At 41.7% G+C, this 27,653-nt stretch overlaps 2 protein-coding genes across 4 annotated transcripts in view; one reads left to right on the top strand and one right to left on the bottom strand.

Moving 5' to 3' along the window:
- Nucleotides 1-27,653, bottom strand: part of CEP76 (centrosomal protein 76) — a 48,300-nt gene that overhangs the window by 9,541 nt on the left and 11,106 nt on the right. For 2 of the 3 annotated variants that reach the window (XM_048840214.2, XM_048840216.2), the window contains exons 2-10: nt 27,415-27,570; nt 26,955-27,036; nt 26,311-26,535; nt 24,595-24,780; nt 22,276-22,373; nt 20,987-21,115; nt 18,182-18,373; nt 15,786-15,952; nt 4,678-5,011 (exon numbers count right to left, since the gene is read on the bottom strand). In XM_048840214.2, coding sequence (XP_048696171.1) covers nt 4,678-5,011; nt 15,786-15,952; nt 18,182-18,373; nt 20,987-21,115; nt 22,276-22,373; nt 24,595-24,780; nt 26,311-26,535; nt 26,955-27,036; nt 27,415-27,570 — 1,569 coding nt within the window. The remainder of the gene's footprint in view (nt 1-4,677; nt 5,012-15,785; nt 15,953-18,181; nt 18,374-20,986; nt 21,116-22,275; nt 22,374-24,594; nt 24,781-26,310; nt 26,536-26,954; nt 27,037-27,414; nt 27,571-27,653) is intronic. The other variant, XM_048840217.2, reaches the window with a different exon arrangement.
- LOC125632304 (uncharacterized) lies at nt 6,470-8,638 on the top strand. Its single transcript, XM_048840237.2, has 2 exons — nt 6,470-7,571; nt 8,162-8,638. Exons 1-2 carry the CDS (start codon nt 6,992-6,994, stop codon nt 8,314-8,316), a joined length of 735 nt encoding a protein of 244 aa, XP_048696194.1. The 5' UTR covers nt 6,470-6,991; the 3' UTR covers nt 8,317-8,638.

A 27,653-nucleotide genomic window follows, 5' to 3' on the forward strand; every position in this document is an offset into this window, starting at 1 on the left:
CAGGATGGGTCTTAGACCGTCTTTGGCCCTTGGGATCAGAAAGTACCGAGAATAGAACCCCTGTTCCTGTACTCAAAGAACTTCCTCCATCACTCCCAGCTGCAGCAGGCCCCTCACATCCTGCGTGAGGAGACTTTTGTGAGAAGGCTGCCTGAAGGGGGCGGGAGGTAGAAAGAAACTGGAGGGTATAGCCCTGGGCTACTGTGTTGAGGACCCAGCGGTCCAAGGTTATTGCGGTCCATGCAGGGAGGAAAAAAGAAAGGCGATTGGAGAAACATAGGGAGGATGGATCCAGGGTACAGTCTGGTAGGTCGCCCTTGGGCGCACCCTCAAAATGCCTGTTTGCCACCATGCCTGTTTTGGGCGGTGCCCGACTGGGTAGAGGGTGGTGGCTCTGGCAGCATTTGTTGCCTCTGCTCTTCTTATGAGCTGTCTCCTGCCTGGGTTGGCTCCCTTGACCCTGTGGGCTATTGCAGCTTGAATCGCTTACAGGCCTGACTCATGATGTAGAGCCCTAGGGTTTTCAATGTAGTACAGGAGTCCTTCAACCTGTGTAATTTATTGTCTGTCTGCTCAGCAAACAGCGCTTGGACATTGAAGGGAAGGTCCTGTATCGACTGTTGGGCCTCCATTGACAAGCCTGAGAGAAGGAGTCAGAACACCCTCCGCATGGAGTGGCAGAGGCTATGGTGCATGCTACAGAGTCCACCACATCCAAGGCTGCTTGCAGGGCTGTTCTGGCCACAGCCTTGCCCTGGAGGATCACCCAGAACTCCGTCCTGGTGTCCTCAAAAAGTGAATCCTCAAACTTGGCCATGGCTTGCCACATATTGAAATCTTGGCGGTTGGCTACCCTCATCTGGAGAATTAATAAACCTTAAGTCCAAACAAATCCAGCCTCTTTGAGTCTTCTCAGTCTCTGCAGCCAGGAGAAGAGAGCTTCCACTCTCTGGCTTTGCCCCTTTCTGTCTGCCCCTTGGCTTCTTTCCCGAGGCTTTTATGCAGCCCCAGGCTACTTAAGCAGACAGTTGTTTCCCCTTTGTCAATCAGGTGCAGGTTTCCCTAGCCAGCTCGGGCATAAATATAAAGGGAAGGGTAACCACCTTTCTGTATACAGTGCAATAAATCCCTCTTGGCCAGAGGCAAAAGCCGTTCACCTGTAAAGGGTTAAGAAGCTAAGATAACCTCTCTGGCACCTGACCAAAATGACCAATGAGGAGACAAGATACTTTCAAATCCAGAGGGGTGGTGGAAAAAAGGGGTTCGTCTGTCTGTGTGATGCTTTTGCCGGGAACAGATCAAGAATGCAGCCTTACAACTGTAAGTAATCTAGCTAGAAAGGCGTTAGATTTCCTTTTGTTTAATGGCTGGTAAAATAAGCTGTGCTGGATGGAATGTATATTCCTGTTTTTGTGTCTTTTTGTAACTTAAGGTTTTGCCAAGAGGAATTCTCTATGTTTTGAATCGGATTACCCTGTGAAGTATTTACCATCCTGATTTTACAGCGGTGATGCTTTTACTTTTTCTTTAATTAAAAGTCTTTTTAAGAACCTGATTGATTTTTCATTATTCTTAATATCCAAGGGTTTGGGTCTGTGTTCCCCCATACAAATTGGTGAGGATTCTTATCAAGCCTTCCCCAGGAAAGGGGGTGTAGGGCTTGGGGGTAGACGTCTCCAAGTAGGCTTTTTCCCTGTTCTTTGTTTAAAACGGTGGTGGTGGCGGCAGCATACGGTTCAAGGACAAGGCAAAGTTTGTACCTTGGGGAAGTTTTTAACCTAAGCTGGTAAGAAGAAGCTTAGGGGGTCTTTCATGCAGGTCCCCACATCTGTACCCTCGAGTTCAGAGTGGGGAAGGAACCTTGACAAGCTCCAATTTAACTCCCTTAATTGGAGATGGTGTGACAGAGGGCTGGCCCAAGAGTCCCAGCCCAGCACCCTGTCAAAGCGGCTTATGAAAAAACAAAAATAACAAAAAAACAGACCAAACCAAACCTGTCCCGACCACAGGCTCTAAACTGTCAATGACCCCAGATGCTCTCCCCAACCTATCAGGGAACAATCAGTGATGACAGTTCTGGTTGGTAAGTGCGGAGTGAAGGAGATGTCTTGATATACATTCCTCACAACTGTCCACAACTGAAAGAAGTCCAGGATCAGACAGAGGGAGGTGGACCAACTTGTCCAAGAAATGAAGGATTGGACAGTGAACAGTCCTGAGCCATATCTGAAGAAAGCAAAGATGCAACCTTGTGAACTGAACCACCTGCATGCCTGCAGACATGTGGCTTAAGAGCCTCAGGCACATATGAACTGTTCTGGAAGGTTGAGACTGCAGATCGACACAAAGGCGGTGAATTGTCTAGAAATGGTTGGTTGGCAGAAATGCTCTTGAATTCGTAGAATCTATTAGGGCCCCAATGAACTTGATTTTTTGAGTGGGACCAATGTTGACTCTCTGGTGTTCAGGACGAGACCGATACAGTTGAGTAAGCGAAGTGTAACATGTAAATGAAAAAGGACTTCTTCCCTGGACTTGCCTCCCAGTAGCCAGTCGTCCAGATACAGAAAGACATGGATTCCCTTCCTCCTGAGGTATGCCATTACCATGAACATACATTTCGTAAAAACTTTGGGAGCAGAAGAGAGACAAAAAAAAGAGTATTGGGAATAGAAGCCCTTACCTCGCTGTTCTCGAGAAAGTTCCTCCACTGTTCCCAAAACCAGTAAAGAGAGGAGCTGCTTGAAGAATAGTATCTCATGAGATGGGTCCCTTAAGACAGACAGGGAAGGTGTGTTTGTGGGGGAGGAGGAGTGGAGAGGAACTGGATAGCACAGATAGATTTGATGATGCTTAGGAACCAGCCATTGCTTGTAATCGAGCCCCAAACGTTGTCAAAAGTAATCCAGCATGTCTCTGAACAAAAGTGGGATAAAGGAAGCATTGACTAGACCACTGCTCTGGACCAAAAGAATCAAAATGGGCACTTGGGGGTGCCGGGGGAAGGTATGTCAACTGGCCAAACTCTAGACCCAACTGCCTCCTCCTCTGGGATCTACACCCATTTCTGGGGTAATCCCGCTTCTCCCAAGGAAGAAAAGGGTGCCCAAAGGTGCTTTGCGGATGGTATTGTTGCTGCTGTTGGCCACTGATGTGGCGCCTCTGCACCAAGTGTATATATACCCCCCAAGGAACGTAGGGTGACCCTAGAATCCTTGAAGGAGTGCAAGGTCTCATCTGTCTTGTCCGAAAACAAAACCCGGTCGTGAAAGGGAAAATCCTCTACGGCCTGCTGCACATCGGGAACAATGCCCAAATTCTGCAGGGAGGAACATATGTGCAACCCAATTGGCACTGCTACTGAAGATCTCCAATCCCAGGCACACAGGGCACTGCTGGACCTACAGTAGAGCACCCATAGGGACACTACTCGAAGAACCAGCGGCAACACTCTCGCCACCTGAGGGTGACCTCTAATCTGACACAGGCCTCTGTGCCGAAGCAGGCCACATGGCCTGTTCAAGCCGGTGATGCTTCATGTGAAGGTCCTTTGCCTGAGTACATTTAATGAACAATCTACAGCTCAAACACTGATCCTTGGTGTGGGCCTCACTCACACACAGCAAGCTCCATGTGTGAGGATCATTGTTGGGGGATCACTCCCCCACACGATGGACAATGTTTAAATCCCAGTGAAGGCATCACAGGGGAATACTTAACTAAATACGACTAACACTAAGGGCACTATTAACTATATACTACTAGAAAAAAAACCCCAAAACACTAAAATAGTGAGAGACTGATGTTTAGGCCACACAGAGATCAGACTCCAGCCACAGGCAGTACGAAGGAACTGAGTTTGGAGACAGGAGGTGCCACCTCATGTAGCCAGGGGAGGGGCTGTGGCCATGAGACGCAAGTGCTGCCTCATTATGGGTACTGCTAGGCAAAATCTGTGGCTCTGATGTTCTGGGCGCATACACATCTAAGTGGAATACATGGCTTCATCTAGTCGAAGAACTAAAAACTTTCCAGACTATACTTCTGCACTGGCGAAATGTAACAGAGTTCTTCTAAAGTTAAAAAAAGAGATGAGCCGAAGAGGGGCTTAAATCCAGGAACGCTATATCCAGGAGGTTATATGTGGAACAAAGTGTAAATTTTTAAATAAGTATTAATCAAATTTTACAGAAATTAATGTGAAGACTTACGGGTATATCATAAAGACTAATCCCAAGTCTTTAGCAGATGTTTAAAGATTAAACTATTTAAATTAGCATTTCTTCAAAAATATATTGCATTTGCTTTTAAAAGGGCTTCTTTATACCCAATGCAGAAAAAATCAACCCCAGCACATTACTGCACTATGAGAAATCAGTTAAACAGGAGAAGGGACAATACCAACCTTGGAAGGTACTGAGATATTTTTAATCTTGTAAAGTACTCAGACATTAGAGTGATTAAAAACAAACAAATACAAATTTTTTAATTGCTTGATGCAATCCTCTCAAACAGTTTCTTTCAGTCACATACACTAAATAGTGGTGCAATGGTGACTGCTGGGAGCATGTACTGTAAACCAAAACGCCCCCCCTCCAAATTTTTAGACAAGTAGATACTAAAAACTTGATACCTCATTTATTTGGCATAGCAATGAAAAACATTAAAGAACAGTACCTTTCTGTGTTCTGACACCAGTATTCTCAGCTGTAATTCTATCTCATTGCTTATTACTGCAGCATCTATTGTGGAAGCACAAAGAGGGGGGAAAGGAGGAAGTGAAGTTGTGGCCCCTGGAGAACACACAGATTTGATTGCTTCTCCACTCATTGGTTTCCATTTAGATTCATCATGCAGGTCAAACACACAGACTTCCACTGCATCGGAGGGCTGGCAATTCCCCAAGAACTTCTGATGATTAAAGACACATCCTACTGTTCGATAAGGATACATTGGCTTGGGTTGTTCAACAAGTGGAGGGTCATCCGGATTGATAGGAGTGTGGATGTATCTAAAGATCAAAAAGGTATGCTATTATATTAAGAATATTTTGAAGTAAATAAAATGTTTACTTTATTGGGAGAGGGTTACAAGATATAAATATTTAGCTGGCATAGAAATACAGTGAGAATGTTTCACCATGAAAGAACCTTGCATCACAAATTACTTTTCTTAATTTAAATTTTGTCCCCCCGCCCTTTTTAAAAAATTTACATTAAAAGGTACTATGACTAAACTAACATTTTTCTTTTAATCTTATTGTAATGAGATGCTCCAAGATATCACTACTGTTCTGCAGATGGAAGGTGTTTAAAACCAGCATGGGATCACATGAAATCCTACACTCTTGCCCCCACTTCACCTTCACTGAACATTCTTACATAAACTTCCATTCTGGGTAACAATCCATTTATTCATACTTGCATGAAATGTATCATTTGTTTAGTTCATATTATGTAGTGCAGTCAGCTGATGAGCAACTGCTTCTCTTAAAGCTTCGAAGAGATCAGTCAGTGAATTAATGTTGCTGTGCCATTCTCTCACTTCAGTCATTTTGGAGGAGCATAGGGTGCTATGCTAGGGTGCTCTGTATTTTAGAGTATATAGGGTATATTTCTTAAAATCCTTCTTGTCCAATTGTTATGTGATATTGCATTGTTCAAGTAATACCACCTCCGGAGCAGAAAGATACATGTGCAAAATAAAAAGAAAAATACAAAAAAAAAATAAAATAACTAGGGAGCACTCTTACTACTCACTGGTACTGTGTGAGCACTCACCTTCCCCTCAACTGCACTCACTGCATTTGCTTTTAAAAGAAAAATGTCAAACTAACTACTTTTAAAGATACAGATATAGATAGATAGATATTTTATTCTCTTCCCCTCTCCTTTTTTGTGTGGAACATCGGGCCTTCACCACTGCCTTTCCTGTTTGCTGGTCTCCTTAGCTTCTTCCTGTGTCATTCTGATTGCTTTCAGTTTTCCATATCTTTGGTCTACTCATCACCTCTTGCCCTGGGAGTTCCAGTCCAACACCTAACTTATTTAGTTTTTTCCTCCATTTATTTCACAGCCATCTCCATTTTCATTCTGTCCTATCAGTTTCTGTTTCATTCTTCTCCAGATTCTTTGTGATTTTTTTTTCTGGCCATCTGGTATTGAGCATTTGTCTAAGGCAGCTGTTTATGGAAAATTGGAGTTTAGATTGTAAGGTTGATAAGTTTCCAAGTGTCAGCACCATATAATAAGACCGACTTCACAATTGTGTTAAATATTTAAAGTTTAGTTTGGAAGACAAGAGTTACATTTCTCCAAATCATCCATAGAGTTAGAAAGGCATGTCTGGCTTGTGCTATTTTAGCTTTAAGGTCTTTGATTATTCCACATGTTGTACTTACAATGCTGCCAGGATATGTGAAATATCGGACTTCTTCTAAGTCAGTCCAGAAAATGTTATTGGTGTTTCCTGTGCATTAATTCTCGTATTAATTTTCTCTGTGGTGATTTTCAACCCTACTAATGGTGCACAGGCCTGGAGATCACAGAGACATGCAAGCCAATACAAATGCATTAGCAGACAAATGGAATAACAAATTGATGTCATCTGCAAAATTAAGGTCCTCTAACCTGTATGCCCTGGTCTACACTAGGACTTTAGGTCGAATTTAGCAGCGTTAAATCGATGTAAACCTGCACCCGTCCACACGATGAAGCCCTTTATTTCGACTTAAAGGGCTCTTAAAATCGATTTCCTTACTCCACCCCTGACAAGTGGATTAGCGCTTAAATCGGCCTTACCGGCTCGAATTTGGGGTACTGTGGACACAATTCGACGGTATTGGCCTCCGGGAGCTATCCCAGAGTGCTCCATTGTGACCGCTCTGGACAGCACTCTCAACTCAGATGCACTGGCCTGGTAGACAGGAAAAGAACCGCGAACTTTTGAATCTCATTTCCTGTTTGGCCAGCATGGCAAGCTGCAGGTGACCATGCAGAGCTCATCAGCACAGGTGACCATGATGGAGTCCCAGAATCGCAAAAGAGCTCCAGCATGGACAGAACGGGAGGTACGGGATCTGATCGCTGTTTGGGGAGAGGAATCCGTGCTATCAGAACTCCGTTCCAGTTTTCGAAATGCCAAAACCTTTGTCAAAATCTCCCAGGGCATGAAGGACAGAGGCCATAACAGGGACCCGAAGCAGTGCCGCGTGAAACTGAAGGAGCTGAGGCAAGCCTACCAGAAAACCAGAGAGGCGAACGGCCGCTCCAGGTCAGAGCCCCAAACATGCCGCTTCTATGATGAGCTGCATGCCATTTTAGGGGGTTCAGCCACCACTACCCCAGCTGTGTTGTTTGACTCCTTCAATGGAGATGGAGGCAACACAGAAGCAGGTTTTGGGGACGAAGAAGAAGAAGAAGAAGATGATGTTGTTGTTGTAGATAGCTCACAGCAAGCAAGTGGAGAAACCGGTTTTCCCGACAGCCAGGAACTGTTTCTCACCCTGGACCTGGAGCCAGTATCCCCTGAACCCACCCAAGGCTGCTTCCTGGACCCGGCAGGCAGAGAAGGTACCTCCGGTGACTGTACCTTTTAAAATACTATACATGGTTTAAAAGCAAGCATGTGAAAGGATTACTTTGCCCTGGCATTCGCGGCTCTCCTGGATGTACTCCCAAAGCCTTTGCAAAAGGTTTCTGGGGAGGGCAGCCTTATTGCGTCCTTCATGGTAGGACACTTTACCACTCCAGGCTAGTAACACGTACTCGGGAATCATCGTACAACAAAGCATTGCAGTGTATGTTCAAACAACATCCGTTCTTTATCTCTCTGTGTTATCCTCAGGAGAGTGAGATATAATTCATGGTCACCTTGTTGAAATAGAGTGCTTTTCTTCAGGGGACACTCAGAGGAGACCGTTCCTGCTGGGCTGTTTGCCTGTGGCTAAACAGAAATGTTCCCTGCTGTTAGCCACGGGGAGAGGGGGAGAGGGTTGAGTGGGTAGCCATGCGGTGGGGGGAGGCAAAATGCGACCTTGTAACGAAAGCACATGTGCTATGTATGTAATGTTAACAGCAAGGTTTACCCTGAAAGAGTGTAGCCACTGTTTTATAAAATGTGTCTTTTCAAATATCGCTGTCCCTTTTTTTTTCTCCACCAGCTGCATGTGTTTCAATGATCACAGGATCTTCTCCTTCCCAGAGGCTAGTGAAGATTAGAAAGAAAAAAAAAAATGCACTCGAGATGAAATGTTCTCCGAGCTCATGCTGTCCTCCCACACTGACAGAGCACAGACGAATGCGTGGAGGCAAATAATGTCAGAGTGCAGGAAAGCACAAAATGACCGGGAGGAGAGGTGGCAGGCTGAAGAGAGGGCTGAAGCTCAAATGTGGTGGCAGCGTGATGAGAGGAGGCAGGATTCAATGCTGAGGCTGCTGGAGGACCAAACCAGTATGCTCCAGTGTATGGCTGAGCTGCAGCAAAGGCAGTTGGAACACAGACTGCCACTACAGCCCCTGTGTAACCAACCGCCCTCCTCCCCAAGTTCCATAGCCTCCACACCCAGACGCCCAAGAACGCGGTGGGGGGGCCACCGGCCAACCAGCCACTCCTCCACAGAGGATTGCCCAAAAAAAAGAAGGCTGTCATTCAATAAATTTTAAAGTTGTAAACTTTTAAAGTGCTGTGCTTAAAGTGCTGTGTGGCATTTTCGTTCCCTCCTCCACCACCCCTCCTGGGCTACCTTGGTAGTCATCCCCCTATTTGTGTGATGAATGAATAAAGAATGCATGAATGTGAAGCAACAATGACTTTATTGCCTCTGCAAGCGGTGATCGAAGGGAGGAGGGGAGGGTGGTTAGCTTACAGGGAAGTAGAGTGAACCAAGGGGCGGGGGGTTTCATCAAGGAGAAACAAAGAGAACTTTCACACCGTAGCCTGGCCAATCATGAAACTGGTTTTCAAAGCTTCTCTGATGCGTACCGCGCCCTCCTGTGCTCTAACCGCCCTGGTGTCTGGCTGCACGTAACCAGCAGCCAGGCGATTTGCCTCAACCTCCCACCCCGCCATAAACGTCTCCCCCTTACTCTCACAGATATTGTGGAGCACACAGCAAGCAGTAATAACAGTGGGAATATTGGTTTCGCTGAGGTCTAAGCGAGTCAGTAAACTGCGCCAGCGCGCCTTTAAACATCCAAATGCACATTCTACCACCATTCTGCACTTGCTCAGCCTGTAGTTGAACAGCTCCTGACTACTGTCCAGGCTGCCTGTGTACGGCTTCATGAGCCATGGCATTAAGGGGTAGGCTGGGTCCCCAAGGATAACTATAGGCATTTCAACATCCCCAATGGTTATTTTCTGGTCTGGGAATAAAGTCCCTTCCTGCAGCTTTTGAAACAGACCAGAGTTCCTGAAGATGCGAGCGTCATGTACCTTTCCCGGCCATCCCATGTTGATGTTGGTGAAACGTCCCTGGTGATCCACCAGAGCTTGCAGCACTATCGAAAAGTACCCCTTGCGGTTTATGTACTCGGCAGCTTGGTGCTCCGGTGCCAAGACAGGGATATGGGTTCCGTCTATGGCCCCACCACAGTTAGGGAATCCCATTGCAGCAAAGCCATCCACTATGACCTGCACATTTCCCAGGGTCACTACCCTTGATATCAGCAGATCTTTGATTGCGTGGGCTACTTGCATCACAGCAGCCCCCACAGTAGATTTGCCCACTCCAAATTGATTCCCGACTGACCGGTAGCTGTCTGGCGTTGGAAACTTCCACAGGGCTATCGCCACTCGCTTCTCAACTGTGAGGGCTGCTCTCATCTTGGTATTCATGCGCCTCAGGGCGGGGGAAAGCAAGTCACAAAGTTCCATGAAAGTGCCCTTACGCATGCGAAAGTTTCGCAGTCACTGGGAATTGTCCCAGACCTGCAACACTATGCGGTCCCACCAGTCTGTGCTTGTTTCCCGAGCCCAGAATCGGTGTTCCACAGCATGAACCTGCCCCATTATCACCATGATGCATGCATTGGCAGGGCCCATGCTTTCAGAGAAATCTGTGTCCATGTCCTCATCACTCACGTGACCGCGCTGACGTCGCCTCCTCTCCTGGTATCGCTCTGCCAGGTTCTGGTGCTGCATATGCTGCTGGATAATGCGTGTGGTGTTTAATGTGCTCCTAATTGCCAAAGTGAGCTGAGCGGCTTCAATGCTTGCCTTGGTATGGCGTCCGCAGAGAAAAAAGGCGTGGAATGATTGTCTGCCATTGCTCTGACGGAGGGAGGGGCGACTGAGGACACGGCTTACAGGGTTGGCTTCAGGGAGCTAAAAATCAACAAAGGGGGTGTCTTTACATCAAGGAGTATTTCAGGCAGGACTTCACGGAGGGTTCCAATAAGAAATGGTGCACCTAAGTTATCGTTCTTATTGGAACAAGGAGGTTAGTCTGGCCTCTGATTGATACATGGCTAGATTTACCTCGCTGCACCTTCCCTGTGAGTGACTGCAGTGTGACCTAGAGGAATGAGTCCCCTAGACGGGGGAGGAGGCAAATGAGTACAACACAAATCTGGTCTATTTCTTGTTTTGATCCACTACATCCATCTTTTAGATCTTTGGCTGGCAGCAGACGGTGCAGAAGGACTGCATGCCATCCACATCTCATGGCTGCTCAGCAGAAGATGGTACAGTACGACTGCTAGCCATCCTCATCTCTTGCCTGCCCGGCAGAAGATGGTACAATACGACTGCTAGCCATCCTCATCTCTTGCCTGCCCGACAGAAGATGGTACAGTACGACTGCTAGCAATCCGTATCGCCTGCCTGCTCACCATAAGACGGTTCAATAGGACTGACTGCAGGACTAAAGAGAATGACCTGGTCAAGTCACTCCAAATTTAGTCCCTGCGCCCATGTTTGCCCAGGTGCTCCCAGCTGACGTGGCCAGGAGCACCTCGGACACGACGATGACGGCTACCAGTCATGTTGCACCGTCTGCTGCCAGAAGGCAATGGGTTGCTTCTACTGTGTAGCAATGCCGTACCGCGTCTGCCAGCACCCAGGAGACATACGGTGACGGTTACCTGAGCGGGCTCCCTGCTTGCCGTGGTATGGCGTCTGCACAGGTAACTTAGGAAAAAAGGCGCGAAACGACTGTCTGCCCTTGCTTTCACGGAGGGAGGGAGGGAACGGGGGCCTGACGATATGTACCCAGAACCACCCGCGACAATGTTTTAGCCCCATCAGGGATTGGGATCTCAACCCAGAATTCCAATGGGCAGCGGAGACTGCAGGAACTGTGGGATAGCTACCCACAGTGCAACGCTCGGGAAGTCGACTCTAGCCTCGGTACTGTGGAAGCGCTCCGCCGAGTTAATGCACTTAATGCACTTAGAGCATTTTCTGTGGGGGGACACACACTCGAATATATAAAACTGATTTCTAAAAAAACGACTTCTATAAATTTGACCTTATTCCGTAGTGTAGACATACCCTATGTGAGAGTCTATTGTATGCCACTTGGGTGTTCTATGGTTTTTGTCATTAACCAATCACTACCAGTAAAAAGATCATGGATGACCTAAGACATCCTTGTCCTATGCTCGCAATAACTTTGAATGCTTTAGTCACGTATTACTTGGCATTTCCTATTTTAATAGATGATCGAAACTGTGTACACAAATTTTTGAGGGATTCTATAGTGGCATAGCAACTTCCATCAAACTGTTCTGTCACTGTATCAAAGGGTTTGGAAATCAGTAAAATTCATATAAACTGGTGACTGTCATTTGATCAACAGTTCTATGATGATACACAGGTTTACTATGTGATCTATACATGATTTTTCCTGTCTGAATCGTTGCCTATTCTTAGCACAACCTTGAATCTACCATTTTCTTTATTCTGGCTAGAATAATAAAAGTGTAAGTACCTTACCTGGGATAGACAGTAGTTGAATGCCCTTCCAGTTTTCACACTGACTGAGGTCTTCTTTCTTTGGAAGCTTCATTTTTGACCCTTTTTTCACGATTTCATATTTTTTCTTCTTTTTTATGATCAGCCCATCAAAATGTCCACTGTGTTCCTCAAGTCTGCCTTAAGGACCTCAATTAGTATATTATCTGGCCCCCGTGCCTTTCCACTTTTTAAACTGATTGACTGCTTTCTCTACTTCTACTCTCCTGATAGGTCCTAGCTCATCATCTATTTCTTCTTCTTCTGTACTTGGGAAATTGGCCACTGGCTTGCCATTCAACTGTTGACTCAAGTACTTCCTCCATGTATTTAGTTCTTCTGAGGTCTTGGTTGTTAAGTTTCCCTCACTGTCTTGAACAGATAGGTTGATATTTGTTTTTCTTTCTGACAACTGTCTAATGATGTTGTACAGTGTCTTAGTGTCATTTTAGGCTGAAGTAGTCTATGCTAGTAAATAGTAAATATGGCAGGCGACCAGCTTGGCTTAATGGTGAAATCTTAGCGGATCTTAAACATAAAAAAGAAGCTTACAAGAAGTGGAAGGTTGGACATATGACCAGGGAAGAGTATAAAAATATTGCTCGGGCATGTAGGAATGTTATCAGGAGGGCCAAATCGCACCTGGAGCTGCAGCTAGCCAGAGATGTCAAGAGTAACAAGAAGGGTTTCTTCAGGTATGTTGGCAACAAGAAGAAAGCCAAGGAATGTGTGGGCCCCTTACTGAATGAGGGAGGCAAACTAGTGACAGAGGATGTGGAAAAAGCTAATGTACTCAATGCTTTTTTTGCCTCTGTTTTCACTAACAAGGTCAGCTCCCAGACTGCTACGCTGGGCATCACAAAATGGGGAAGAGATGGCCAGCCCTCTGTGGAGACAGAGGTGGTTAGGGACTATTTAGAAAAGCTGGACGTGCACAAGTCCATGGGGCCGGACGAGTTGCATCCGAGAGTGCTGAAGGAATTGGCGGCTGTGATTGCAGAGCCATTGGCCATTATCTTTGAAAACTCGTGGCGAACCGGGGAAGTCCCGGATGACTGGAAAAAGGCTAATGTAGTGCCAATCTTTAAAAAAGGGAAGAAGGACGATCCTGGGAACTACAGGCCAGTCAGCCTCACTTCAGTCCCTGGAAAAATCATGGAGCAGGTCCTCAAAGAATCAATCCTGAAGCACTTGCATGAGAGGAAAGTGATCAGGAACAGCCAGCATGGATTCACCAAGGGAAGGTCATGCCTGACTAATCTAATCGCCTTTTATGATGAGATTACTGGTTCTGTGGATGAAGGGAAAGCAGTGGATGTATTGTTTCTTGACTTTAGCAAAGCTTTTGACACGGTCTCCCACAGTATTCTTGTCAGCAAGTTAAGGAAGTATGGGCTGGATGAATGCACTACAAGGTGGGTAGAAAGCTGGCTAGATTGTCGGGCTCAACGGGTAGTGATCAATGGCTCCATATCTAGTTGGCAGCCGGTATCAAGTGGAGTACCCCAAGGGTCGGTCCTGGGGCCGGTTTTGTTCAATATCTTCATAAATGATCTGGAGGATGGTGTGGATTGCACTCTCAGCAAATTTGCGGATGATACTAAACTGGGAGGAGTGGTAGATACGCTGGAGGGGAGGGATAGGATACAGAAAGACCTAGACAAATTGGAGGATTGGGCCAAAAGAAATCTGATGAGGTTCAATAAGGATAAGTGCAGGGTCCTGCACTTAGGACGGAAGAACCCAATGCACAGCTACAGACTAGGGATCGAATGGCTAGGCAGCAGTTCTGCGGAAAAGGACCTAGGGGTGACAGTGGACGAGAAGCTGGATATGAGTCAGCAGTGTGCCCTTGTTGCCAAGAAGGCCAATGGCATTTTGGGATGTATAAGTAGGGGCATAGCGAGCAGATCGAGGGACGTTATCGTTCCCCTCTATTCGACATTGGTGAGGCCTCATCTGGAGTACTGTGTCCAGTTTTGGGCCCCACACTTCAAGAAGGATGTGGATAAATTGGAGAGAGTCCAGCGAAGGGCAACAAAAATGATTAGGGGACTGGAACACGTGAGTTATGAGGAGAGGCTGAGGGAGCTGGGATTGTTTAGCCTGCAGAAGAGAAGAATGAGGGGGGATTTGATAGCTGCTTTCAGCTACCTGAAAGGGGGTTCCAAAGAGGATGGCTCTAAACTGTTCTCAATGGTAGCAGATGACAGAACGAGGAGTAATGGTCTCAAGTTGCAGTGGGGGAGGTTTAGATTGGATATTAGGAAAAACTTTTTCACTAAGAGGGTGGTGAAACACTGGAATGCGTTACCTAGGGAGGTGGTAGAATCTCCTTCCTTAGAGGTTTTTAAGGTCAGGCTTGACAAAGCCCTGGCTGGGATGATTTAACTGGGAATTGGTCCTACTTTGAGCAGGGGGTTGGACTAGATGACCTTCTGGGGTCCCTTCCAACCCTGATATTCTATGATTCTATGCATCTGTTGTCATTTTATCTATAAAGTTTCATTTGCCTTTCCTAGCACTCCTTTTGGCCTCTTTTTGTTCTTTACAGCATATTTCTCCTGGAGTCACCACATCTTGTGTTCTTGTTACTATTTAGTTTATTTAATTTTGCATCTTCTGTTTTATACCATATACCCTCAGATAATCATTTGTTGTGATGTTTCTTCCTGAATGTCAGCACTCCTTCACATGTTTTAGTGAAAGTTTCCTTTACTTGTTTTCATTTGCTTTCTGCTGTCCATCATCTTAATCTTCAAGTACCTCGTATCTGTTTGCTAGCTTTTTGTGTCGTCATCTGTTTTAGCTTGGTGATGTTGTGATATAGACATCCTGTTATTCAGATCTCTTCTTTGTTCTTATTTCTGTTATCAATTTAGCTATCACTAGTGTGCAGTGCATTCCCCCATCTTCTAAACGTCTTCATTTGTGCCGAACTGTAACATGACCAATTTGGTTCCCTGTTGTGTGGTCTGGTTACCTCCAACTTATGAATTATATGATGTGAGAAGATAGTTCCTCCAGTGACCAAGTCATTCATTCCACAAAAATCAGCAAACATTTCACCATTTTCATTCATTTGAACAAAATCTTGTTTCAAGCAAGAAGTGCTGTGAGTTTGTTTTTTAAATGAATATTGAGCATTTGGAGGACTTTCCTAACTAGATATTACTTGCAAAGTAACTGCTGGTCCTAAACTATTTAAGCTACCTCTTTAAGCAAAACATTCTAAATGCATAATGAGTTAAAGATCAGTCTGAGGCCAGACCAGGCCAAAGTCAAAAAGTCAGAGTCCATTACCAAACTGAAAGCATGGGAGAGAACCAGGATTAGGATGGGACAGGGTCTTGCACCGGGCTCAGCAAGGGTCCTAAGCTGAAGACAGTAAACCAAGATCAGGGTCAGGAGCCAGACCAAAGTTGACAGATAAGAGTCCGGAATCCAGGCGACTCACAGCGAGCAGTGATGAGGAGGGGATCTAGGACAAAAGCACACTAGAGGTCTGCGTTGCTCAGACAACTCCCAGAAATGGCCTCCTGGTTTATATGGAGAGTGCCAGCCAATCATGTAATCATGGAGGGCTGTTCTCATGCTCCTTAGGGCAGGACTTCCTGCAGGGCTTAGCCTCTCAGTACTTCTGGGTGGCAACTCCTCCGGGGCTCCTGGCTGTGATAAGGAAATGGCATTTGCCTCATACCTGGCAGCGCCTTGTTCTAGTGCCATGGGTTTTTACACAGACCCAAAAGATGGGAACCTGCAATGACATTACCTATGTTTGGAAAATATATTTTACATTATCTTAATTCCCCTAAACTCATTTTACTCACCTGTGTCCCGTTAAACTCTCCCAAAAAGTGATGGTTCCATCAGTCCCACAAGTCATTACCCATGTGTGAGGGACTCCTTTTGCTTTTGTTCCTACACAAACAAAGGCTTCCAATCCATATCCAAGGAGAAGGCTACACAGAAGGTTAGCATGATCTTCACAGTCACCCTAGATAACAAATGTATTTTTATTAACCACATGAACATATATTGCAGTAATTTTTAAGTCTTCTAGTCATGATGCCCCAAGCCTTTTTTTAAAAATAATTTATCTACAAAAAGAGCACAGCAAAACAATAGTAGGTATTTTTAAAAATGAGCAATGTGTGTGTTATCAAGTATCTTGCAATTCTTTTGTGAATATATTACTCATAGAAAGTGGCAGGTTTGACAACCATGGAGACTGTACTACCTAGAGGACAGGTACAGCAAAGAAATAGTAAGAAACAAGCCATACATACAATACTCACTCGAGGGCAAGTTCATGCATTAACCTGCCAGTGTGCCTCAGCTGCATCCCAGAAGCAATATTTCTAAGGGGCATGAGATATGTGCCACTTTCCATCCCCGTTACATTTTCATCCTCTCAGAGGAGACTGACAGTTTTATTTGTGGTGGTTTCATCATGTGGACACCTGACCACTAGCAACTTGACTGAGATCTCCAACTCATTTCACAGACAAACTTATTATTCTATTCTGGTGGCCTGTTAAATCTCTCCACCTGACAAGTCTCTTAGTTCTCTGTGAGGTATTGCTTCATTTCCTCTAAGAGAGACTAAAAAACGCCCCCAAAAATAAAAACAAAATTTTATTTTGAACTGAAACAATCAGTGTGATGCAATTTTTAAGAAAACTTTTGTTCTGTCTCTTGAATCACACTCTGGGTATGAGTATTATTCAAGAATATTTCTACTTATTTTATTTTAGAGTGACTTTAAACCAAAACAGGAGCTGGAAGAACATCAACACAGGAAGCAGTCCTCTTAAATAGTAAAGGTACAAAAATCAGGCAAGTATCTGCTGAAAATATAACAAAAGCTCTATTGCATTATCACACACTTAAGCCAAATTACAAAACAATTTGAAAAAAAAAAAAAAAAGAAGTTTTAGATTTTATTTCTCAAGTTTTTTTTAAGATCATTAAGCAATTAAGTTTTTTTTTTAAATCTCAGTAATGGTTAAAAGAAAATTAATGCAGCTAAATACAACTCTCAACTACAAAAGAACATCTTTCAGAAGTTGTAAAGCAATTATTTGAAATATATACCGAATAATTCCAAGAATGAATTAAATACTGAAAGCGATCTCAGATATCCTGAAGTTAGCTGAGATTTTATAAAACTGTGACTCAAATATTACGTCAGAGTTTTGCATTTCTCCAACAAAAACATATGGTTTCCAAATTTTTACAAAAAAGATCAGAAGTTGTTTTCCTTAAAATACATCTATTCTCACCTCTAAGAAAAAAAGTTTTCCAAAAGTACTGCATGAAGCATAACACTCCAGCACAGACAATTAGTCTTTTCAGGAAAATTGAATACTGCATTCCTCAATTATTCTAATGATGTTGTATGTTTTGCTAAATTTATTATTTTATACCCCGAAGAGGTTTCAATGCTAATGTAAAACCCCCTAAAAAGCACTTACTGAAAGCAATGTTGGTGAGTCTATAGAGCCCCCACCTGATATTAGGGGTCATTATGATGTTGAAGGATAAGAAATTAAACCAAGATTCTATCCATTTGTGCTCATTAAAGATCCCATGGACCTTTCATAGGAATAGTGTAATATTCTAATTCTAATATTCAAATTTTAAATGTGGGAAACTACATTTGCCTATTTAAATTCTGTCTGCAATTTCAGTTGGCTATGGTATTCTGCACTTCCTATGATAAACATACAGGTATAATTATTTTTTATGGTTTAACCCTTCAGAGGTGGCAGCACTTTAGTGGGGGGGAGGGGTGTACAGAAGATTCTTGCTTCTCTTTGTTGCATTCTGTGATTATTCGTGATGAAAGAAGATATTTATTCAGATATACAGTAGATGCAATCCATAAACTGTACAGTCCCTACTCGTCTAATGTACATTGTGAAAACTGAAAACAAAGATTTGTTTCCAACCTGTTTATAGCATGTCCCCCCCTCAGAAAGAGAGGCTTGTAAGAGACTTTTCACCTTTCTATGGATCATTCAAAACATTCTTTGCCTATTGTTTAATGTATATGTCATGATATGAAAAATACATGATAGACACGGGTTATCATTTGTAATTTAGAACATATCCCCTTCGAAATAGAGTTTAACGTGTATATTTTTCAACGTATAAAATATTGGTCACTTTAAATAATTAAAAATATAGCACTACAGTTACACAAAGGAATATCCCATTATACCTTGTTTCTACACAGAAAAGCCAGAAGGGTGCACCACTGTTCTTGTTTACCACCACCTCCTCCAATGACAGGGGCTCTTTCATAACCAAGGACATTAACAAATCTTGCAGCTTGCCTGGGTGTGTCCAGCAACCGGCCTGCTCGAAGTGGTCTGACATATGAACACACTGGACGGTTTATCCCATTTTCATCCTGAACATTAAAAAAAAATTGTGATGAATGGGGATTAACCAAAGTTCCATGTGAAAACAAAATGCCATCAATCTTTTCTGGGAATGAACAGCTGCACAGCAAGATGAAACCAGTGTGTAGCTAACTCTGATCTTTTGCTTTAAAAGTAGAAGTAATTTAAAAAAAAATTCTTTGATTTGCTTTTCTTTTGTTTTTAATGCCCTTTTAGAAGCAAAGTAAACAGTATTAAAAGGAAAAATTAAAATTAAGTGAATTTAGCCTTGGTTAAAAAGTGCCAGATTGACAACAGATAGTCCTTGAATCCATAGAACAGACACAACAAGGTAGTAGCAGTACTAGCTTCAACTTCATCCTCCCCTTCTAGGAATGAGAAGTCGCTCAGCTAATCTTTGACAGCTCTGCTGAGATTGGTAACAAGGGTGTTAATTTTATTTATAAAGTGCACCCACTCCAGAGTAACTCAGGGTGCCACACAGGCAACTGCATAAAATTATAAAATCTTTTCATTAAGTATTATATAATGTAAAATGCAAAGACAAAAAATATTAAAACTAAAGAGGGAAGAAGTTCCTGCATAAAAGACAAAAAAGGTCCTGACAGTAAACATTCACCAGCTCATTCTAAAGACCTATTTAACATGGTCACATGGCAATAAACCTTTAGGTTACTGCCAACCAGGGCTGGATTTGAGCTACGGATATACATCCTAATTCCAATGCCTCCCACAATATTTCAAGGTAAAATATATTGTATCATCATTATTTTTATGCATATTGGGGTTATTTTAAGTCATACAAAATCAAGTAGATACTAATAATTCTGAGATATTCCTCAACATCTCCAAGAAATCAGAATGAGAAGGAGATTCTGAAAGATCTCCTATCAGGTTATGAGGAATGCCTGCAGCATCAGCTTCTTCATAATTTTAAGACAGTTTCAAGCAGTATAAAAAGTTCACTTTTACCACTGCAATATCAAATGGTCAAGCAAAACTAGTAGTAAGTTATACAGGTCACGCTAATAAAACCTTTTAACATACATATTCTGTATAATGTACACTAACTTCTCACTTAATGTTGTAGTTATGTTCCTGAAAAATGCAACTTTAAGTGAAACGATGTTAAACGAATCCAATTTTCCCATAAGTTTTAATGTAAATGTGGGGGGTTAGGTTCCAAGGCAATTCGGGGGGGGGGCAGACAAAAGGCATTATACTGTACTGTGGTTGGGAAGTGCCCCTGGTTTATCCCACACAGTCACAGCCCGCTGCAGGCAAGGATGCTAGGAAGCACCTTCACAGCAGCAGTGGCAGCTTACCTGGAGAAGAACTGGAGCTGACTTTGCTGGGGGATGCTCCAGGCCCACGTCTTCCCGCCACCACTCCACTCCAGGCCCACCTCTTCCCACGCCAATACACCTCCTCTCCACAGCATGCTGCATCCCCACTCCTTCCCCATCCCCAGAAAGTCCTAAGCGCTGCCAAACAGCTGTTTGGCAGGCTTAGGACTTGCGGGGGGGAGGGAAGAGCAGAGACGCGTTGCTTCCCCACTCTTCACCCTCCCTCCCAGTGCTTCCCTGCTGCCAAACAGCTGTTTGGCAGCGCGTAGGACTTTCTGGGAGGGAGGAGGAGGAGTGGAGAAGAGGAACTTGTGCAATGCTCCCTTGTAAAGTCACTGCTCTTCCACAAAATCTTACATGCAGTGTACAGAGCAGGCAGCCAAACGATGTTATAAGGGAGCACTGCACAACTTTAAACGAGCATGTTCCCTAATTGAGCAGCGACATAACTTTGAAACAACATTAAGCGGGAGGACATTAAGTGAGGAATTACTGTATGCACCACACGGATTACAGAAAGTGTATTCTAGGAATAGAAGTTTTTAGTTTCTTTTATTTAGGCTTGCAGCTTCACGAGATAATGGACTTCAAAGATGTGAGATGTTTGTGTTCAGGCCTTGGTCAGATATAACTTTCGGGAGGGAAATCCATATTTGGGTGGAGGAGAAAATATTTCTCTGGCAGATTGGCTTAAGAGAAGTGGCAGCTGTTTGAAGCTCATCACAATTCTGAACGAGATGAAATAGTAGGCAGAGCGCAGGCAGCCATAACTCAGCCATGACTTACATTTATATACTTCCGTGTTACATATGTGGAGGTGGTAACCATATGATAAATAAGTTCACCATGCAACTTTGACTCTCTCTCTCTCGTCTTCTCTATCTATCTCTACTGGGATTTATTCTAACATTATTAATCTCCGAGCCGCTTCAATAAAACAGTCCCATGATAATTTTTAAAACTCTAAAATAGTCTTAAAAGTTGTTCCGTAAAGCATCTGGCATATATAGATTACATGATGTTTTAGTGTGGCATAAGAACTTGTTTGGAATGACCTGCATAAATCACTTTAGGTTTTGCCACTTGTAAGTAATGCAGAAATCTCAAATTCATAAGGATGAAATTTTATATCACATTGAAACGTGCATTCTGTACCTAGAAATATACACTCTTACGCAAAATAGGTTACTTATACCTGTAGTCTGTACGTACAATTAAAATACCTTAAATTGGGAGCAGAGCAGATATTTCAATCTTTTAGAGGAATTCACAAACCTGTGCAAAAATCTTTACCAGCCTTGTGTTGTGTGAAGGCCTGATCTGCAAGTATTCTCTCCACCACTGCTTAGCATACACAAGAAACAAACGCTCTTTTTCTGCTGTTTTCTGCCGTTCTAAGGCAAGCTACAGTAAAAATAAATATATTTAACTTTAATATTCCTGATATACATTAATGCTATGAGAGAAAATTCTAAACTGTTAACAGTCACCATAGTAAGCAGTGGGAACATCAAATCTTTTCATTCTTAAAAATAAATTAAATAAATAAATAAATAAAGCAGCTTAGTATTTAAAATAACACTTATACAAGTGCTGAAAGTAATCTTATTTAGGGTTTGAAATATTTCCTAAAAACTAATGAAAACTTAGTGTTATACTTCTTATTCGGATGCTAACACACCAAAGAGCTAGTAGATTTGTCATCAGTGTTGTGTGTCTTATTAATGAAAATGGAGGACAACCTCTCTGAATCTTCATATTAATATTTACTGGCTTTCATCATGAGGGGAAAGGTAGTAAGAAGACAAACACATATGTCATGTATACAAGGAAAAGAAATGCGCTGAAGCTACCTTATTTTGCTGCTTAAAGGTGATTAAATTAGGTTTAAAGGATAAAACGTACATGGTGATGTAGTTTGAAATAAAATTGTGAATGATCTTTTTTTAAAATTACAAAGAAGAAACAGCTCCTTATAGGGAATTTTTAGATGAATATAATTGTTCAACATGAATACTCTTCAAGATAATTTCAAAATCCAATGTCAGAGAAAAATACTTTGTATACGTCTAGTGAAATACTCAAGGAGCTCAGTTTATTTAGTTTAACAAAAAGAAGGTTAAGGAGTGATTTGATTACAGTCTATAAGTACCTACATAGAGAACAAATATTTGAAAATGGGCTCTTCAATTTAACAGACGACGACATAACCCAACTCAACAGCTAGAAATGGACGCTAGACAAATTCAGACTGGAAATAAGGGGTAAATTTTTAACAGCAATGGTAATTAACCATTGCAACAGTTTGCGAAGGGTCATGGTGAATTCTCCATCACTGGAAATTTTTAAATCAAGATTGGATGCTTTTCAAAGAGATATGCTCTAGGCATTCTTTTGGGGAAGCTCTCTAGCCAGTGTTACACAGAAAGTCAGATTACATGATGACAATGGTCCCTCCTGGCCTTGGAATCTGCGAATCTATGTATCAATACATCTGAAATCTGACAGCTGGGTGAATTTACAAAAACAAAACAAAAACACTCACCGTACAAATTATGACTTACTTGAGTATTAACTATTTCCTGGGATAGTGTCTTATTTGGCTGTGGGTACATCTCAAGTTTGATATTTAGGACTCCAACAGAAACCTTTGATTCTGTACCTTTGAACAAAAATACTGCTTGATCAATTCACTGAGAATTTCAGAGGCATCTATGACATATAGATCAGTCAACCAAGAATGAACACAAAAAAGTTAAATAATTTTAAAAAAAATTATCTATCCATTTTAATTCTGAAAAGAAAGATGCAAGTTTTTCTTACGATCATATTAGATTGATGCTTAAATATTTGTGTGTGTACTTTATTATATGTAGGACAGCAGCATCTTGAGGCCCCAATCAAGGATAAGGGACCCACTACATTAAGTACTATACAAAAAGGTTTAAAACTCCCCCACAAAAAACTGACAGTCATTGCCCCAGAGATCTCACAATTTAGGATTATGACCAGATGTTAACAGGTGTAAGAAACAAATATTTCGAAGAGGATGAGGCAACAGTGAAATTAGCAACATAAGCAACAGTATCAGCCAGCTATTTGTCTAGCTCAGGGGTTCTCAAACAGGGGGTCACAAGGTTATTACCTGGGGGGGGTTGCAAACCCCACTTCACCTCCAGCATTTATAATAGTGTTAAATATAAAAAAAAAGTGTTTTTAATTTATAAGCGGGGGGGTTGCACTCAGAGGCTTGCTATGTGAAAGGAGTCATCAGTACAAAAGTTTGAGAACCACTGGTCTAGCTACATCAAATGGCAGCATCTACAAAATACATCATAACACAGGTAAGACTTAAGGGGAGTTTGAAAGAGAACGAGATAGTGGTTCTATAGATTTTAATGCTTTAACTGAACGAACAAGTAGAAAAATCACAGGAGTTTTTCCATTAATAACTAAAAATTATTCAAATCCTTACACTCAAATGGTTTGTGTGTACTTCTCAGACCCTCTTCTACCCAAGTCTGTGGTTGTGTGTTAAACTTCTTGAATAATCTCATTTTGTCAGTGAGCTATTTGGTTCTTTTTATTTAATTTTAAAAAATCCACAAAAGTATTGAAGGTAATATAAACAATGGTGTGGTCATAGTAGGGTTGTTTTTCCTTAAACAAGCTTCATGTCAGGGTTTTACTCCTTGTACATCAACACTGGACTAATCCATCAAAAAAAAAATTTTTTTTAAATTAGCACTTATGTAATACCAAAAATGTTCAAAATACTTCAAAAACAGTAATTATTTAATCCTCACAACAGTATTCTAAAATATGTAGACAAGTTGTTCCTGTTTTACAGATGTAGCAATTGTGACAGAAAATACCCAAGTGACCTACCCAAGAGTAAAAAGTGAGTCTATTGCAGAGCTAGGATTAGAAGTCAAAGATCTTCTTCCACCTACCCATGTCTGTCCATTAAACTATAGTGCCTCAAGAATTAAAAGTTCCATCCCAATTTGGAAAAAAATCATGTATTAAAGCTACGCTTAATGATAAGCCTATACATTTAAAACTGAACTACTATCTTAGCAGCAACATGCTTTATTCAATCATGGTAACATGTAGAACTGAGAGCCTAACACTGTGCTCTCTGTGGCTAGTTTTAAAACTGCTATTCAGAACTCTGTGAACAGCAATGAAATTGTGAAGAATGTCAGTTTCACACCAATGATGCTCTGGAGGGCTATGAGCAGAAGAGGCAGACAGGGAAATATTCACCCGTAAAAAGGGAGCAAACACAAAGGCTGACAGGTAGAGTCCAGAGACTTCTTTCCTCCTCACCCCTTGCAGCAGTCAGGAAGCTCTAGAGAAGGTAAATAGAAAGAGTCTTCTCCCTTCCATTTGCTGTGGGAGTTGGAATTTCAGATTTGACATAGCTACTAGCTAGAGGCTGACAAAATATGAAGCCCCTATCCAGGGTTCAAGGACAGCACCTTGGTGAAAATCCAGCATCCTCCCTTTTCACAATAAGTGGAAATGTGCTTCTCAGCAGGCTAACCCTAGAACTTCCTGGTGGTGGATCAGCCTCATCTTTTGGATCTGTCGGGCTAGGTGGTCTTGCCTGGTTATTTATTTAAGCTCTTTAGAATACAAACAGAGGGGAGGTCCCACCTCATAATTTCTCCAATCATAGAAGCGAATTTGGAATATTTTGTATATTAGATAACTGTAAAGAAGAATCTGATTACAGGTATCCCATGTAATTTATTAGGAGATATTATTCTATGTTAGTTAGCCAAACGACGAAGCCATATTGTAAATACTGGTTTCAGCCACAAGCAATTTTTATACAATATTTAGTTTGCCATTATAGCTGAAGCGTTTAATCTTACCTACACCCAGAAGTTCTACAGCAACATTTGTTACTCTGTTCTCTGCACCAAGGACTGATCGCCATTCCAAAAAATAGGATGCCACTAATGTGGTCTCACCAAATGTGTCAGTTTTGATCAGAACCATATGCACTGGATCACATATTGATAACATAGTGGTTGAATCCACCATCTTACTTCCGTCACCTGCCATTATTAGACCAATACAAAATAACAAGGACATTACTTTAATCACAATATCATCATTACAAATGCTCCCCACTAGAATTGCTTTAAGAGAACACACAGTTACGTCCTCTAAAACTTTGTTTTAAATTGGTTTAAATTAGAAAGCAATCAGTTCTGGCCACTCATCTCCCCCAGTCTCAAAAGAAGATATAGGAGAAATAGAAGGGGTTCAGAGATAAATTATGATAGAGGCATGGAAAGACTTCCATATGAGGGAAGACTGAAAATATTAGGGTTGTTTAGTTTACAAAGGTGACAAATGGAAGGGGCAAAGATGCAAGTACAGAGAATAATGACTGTTCGAAGGAAAGTAAACTTTTTGGCACTCTTATTTGGCCCTTCTAATAATACAAGAACAATGAGACATTCAGTTAAATGAAAAGGTAACAAATTTAAAACTGATAAAAGGAAATACTGAGTTTGTTTTTTTTAAAACCATGATGCATACTTAACCCATGGAACTCATTACCACAAGACACATTTGAGGAAAGCACTTAATTTTTTTTAAAAAAGATAGGCATTTAATGAGAATATCCTCAATTACATTAGCCGGGATACTTTAAAAAATAAATAATATAACCATCACGCTTCAGGGCACAAGCCAACTACTAACTGAGAGCAGTTAGAAAGAAACTTCCCCTATAGTCAGGTTATTCCATAATAATCTTGTGTGGGCTTTCTAATACCAGATGCTTCAAAAGAAGGTAACGTCGGTGAGCCATTGATCTGATGTGGTACAACAACTCTTACATTCCTAGGTTTTCATTTATACCACTGTGTGCATGAATGTGGAATCTTCATCTGCTGTTTTACTATCTGACTAATTTAACAAAAGAACTATACATTATTTTGGTACAATATAAAAATCACTGATAGGGCCTTCTAATATTTTCAATAGGACAATGGAATATATGTCTAGTCTGAGTGGCTACAAGACTTCTAGCCTTGAACTATGCAGCCAAGGCACAGCTATATTCCAGCATGACATACATCCTGTTTCATCTTGTTAATTCAATTAAAATATTTTGGAGGTTTACAACATGGTAATAATCTTGCCCATTAAACTCCTTTTTCAAACATATTTTGACTGTTTTTCCTAAGTTAATATATTCTCTCTCTATCCCTTTAGGAAAGGAATTGGCATTATTGTACCAAACCCTACAGCCAACAATAGATGTGGCAGTGGCCACCATCTATATTGACGAGCTAATATTATTAACAACCCCTAATGTAATCTAATCCATCTAGATGTTTTAATTCTGATATGATAAATACTCAAAAATTATCGCAACGGTCACAAACATTCCCTATATTTCCAACTAAATCATGATTAGATAAACGTAGTTTTGAAGAAAAAGTATCAGACAATGAACACTTTCACCTGCATTTGGTATATTATTGATCAAAATAGTATCAAATAATTTTAAACAACTCCATAAGGTTAGCACAATACATGACATCTATTTTCAGATTTAGAGTGTTCCTTACCTAGGCTATCCTTGTGTATTTCAAGTAAAAAACCATCATAAAAATCTGGTTCACAGGCACATGGGACGGGCTTAGAGCGGAAACGCTGGTTTCGAAAGTGCAAACACAGAGTGAAGGTAGAACAAATTTGACCAGGGAAAGGTTCAGGTTCTTGCAGATGTTCCAGAAAAGCTTTTCCACCCAAAACCTGAAGGTAAAGATACCTCCGTGTTGGGTCAATGTTAGCTGCAAAGTGTAGCAATAAATGTGAAGAAACTGCCAAACACATCTTAAGAAATGTATTTAAAACATCAGCAAAGAAGTACAAAAAGATCATCACAAGACACACTTCCAAAGAAAATGTTTGAAAGAATGGATAAAACTGGTTCTTAAAATATTTACCAAACATTTCAATTTATGCTAAAATGTGTGATTTGTTGTTATTGTTCCTGCTGCTGCTTACATGGCATGTCTTTCTGCTATATACACTGTTTTATTTCCTTTTGATAAACAGGAAAACCGCTTGCTTTCTGTACAATATGGAAATTATTTCAACTGAATTACTAAAACAATCAAAAGTTCAAATAGTTAGCCTTACATTTTTAAGTAAAATTTCATATTTCTTACGGAACTATGACCCAGATATTAAATTAACAAAAACATACTTTTTTGCAGTACTGGAGGTTGTCTGTCAACAAAATGTGTAGAAGGTTTTGGAGTTGAAGTCATCTCTCGGTCATTCATATCCTAGAATTATAGTTAAAAGACATTTTTTAAAGAGTCAAGGAAGGATATCACGCTCTTGAAACCCTGAGAATCCCTCACTCCCACCCCCACAATGCCTCAAACATCACCCTTCTCACGAGTGGCTAGTATCTTCCATCCGACTGGATAGTTTAATACTGTACACAACTTCAACTGATTTCAGAAACAATAGTGTCATTCAATGACGTCAGAGTAAACGTTAAACCGATTTGCTAACAATTTGGTAGCAATTATTAAAGCTAATATAAGTAACATTTGAGTGCATTGAGCTTTCACTTTCTAGGGAAAGAATTTCCACAATGCCAAGATGATGATATTTTCACTCTGTTTCACATATTTTCTTTTTCAAAAGTTACTCACGGTTACAAATGTAAGTTCTTTCATAACATCATCAATGATTCCTCGTCGTCTTAGGGCTTTCATCAGATCTTCTGCGGATAACTGTTGATGCTCGGGCGCTAATTCTTCACGTATAGTCTCAGCAAGTACTTCTCGGATTCTGCCATGGACATCCATCTAAACAGAATACTCTATTACCCTGGGGGGAATTCTGTGCAACTGCGCACGTGCACAATTAATGAGCCCCGCAGATTTCTAAT

The sequence above is a fragment of the Caretta caretta genome, chromosome 2 (assembly GCF_965140235.1).
Source record: "Caretta caretta isolate rCarCar2 chromosome 2, rCarCar1.hap1, whole genome shotgun sequence".
NCBI classification, from domain to species: domain Eukaryota; kingdom Metazoa; phylum Chordata; order Testudines; family Cheloniidae; genus Caretta; species Caretta caretta.

Excerpts from the sequence above, each read along its gene's own strand:
- LOC125632304 (XM_048840237.2), top strand. The coding sequence starts at position 6,992 with ATGCAGAGCTCATCAGCACAGGTGACCATGATGGAGTCCCAGAATCGC. Across the intron at positions 7,572-8,161 it reads GGACCCGGCAGGCAGAGAAG|CTGCATGTGTTTCAATGATC; the intron begins GTACCTCCGGTG and ends TTTCTCCACCAG.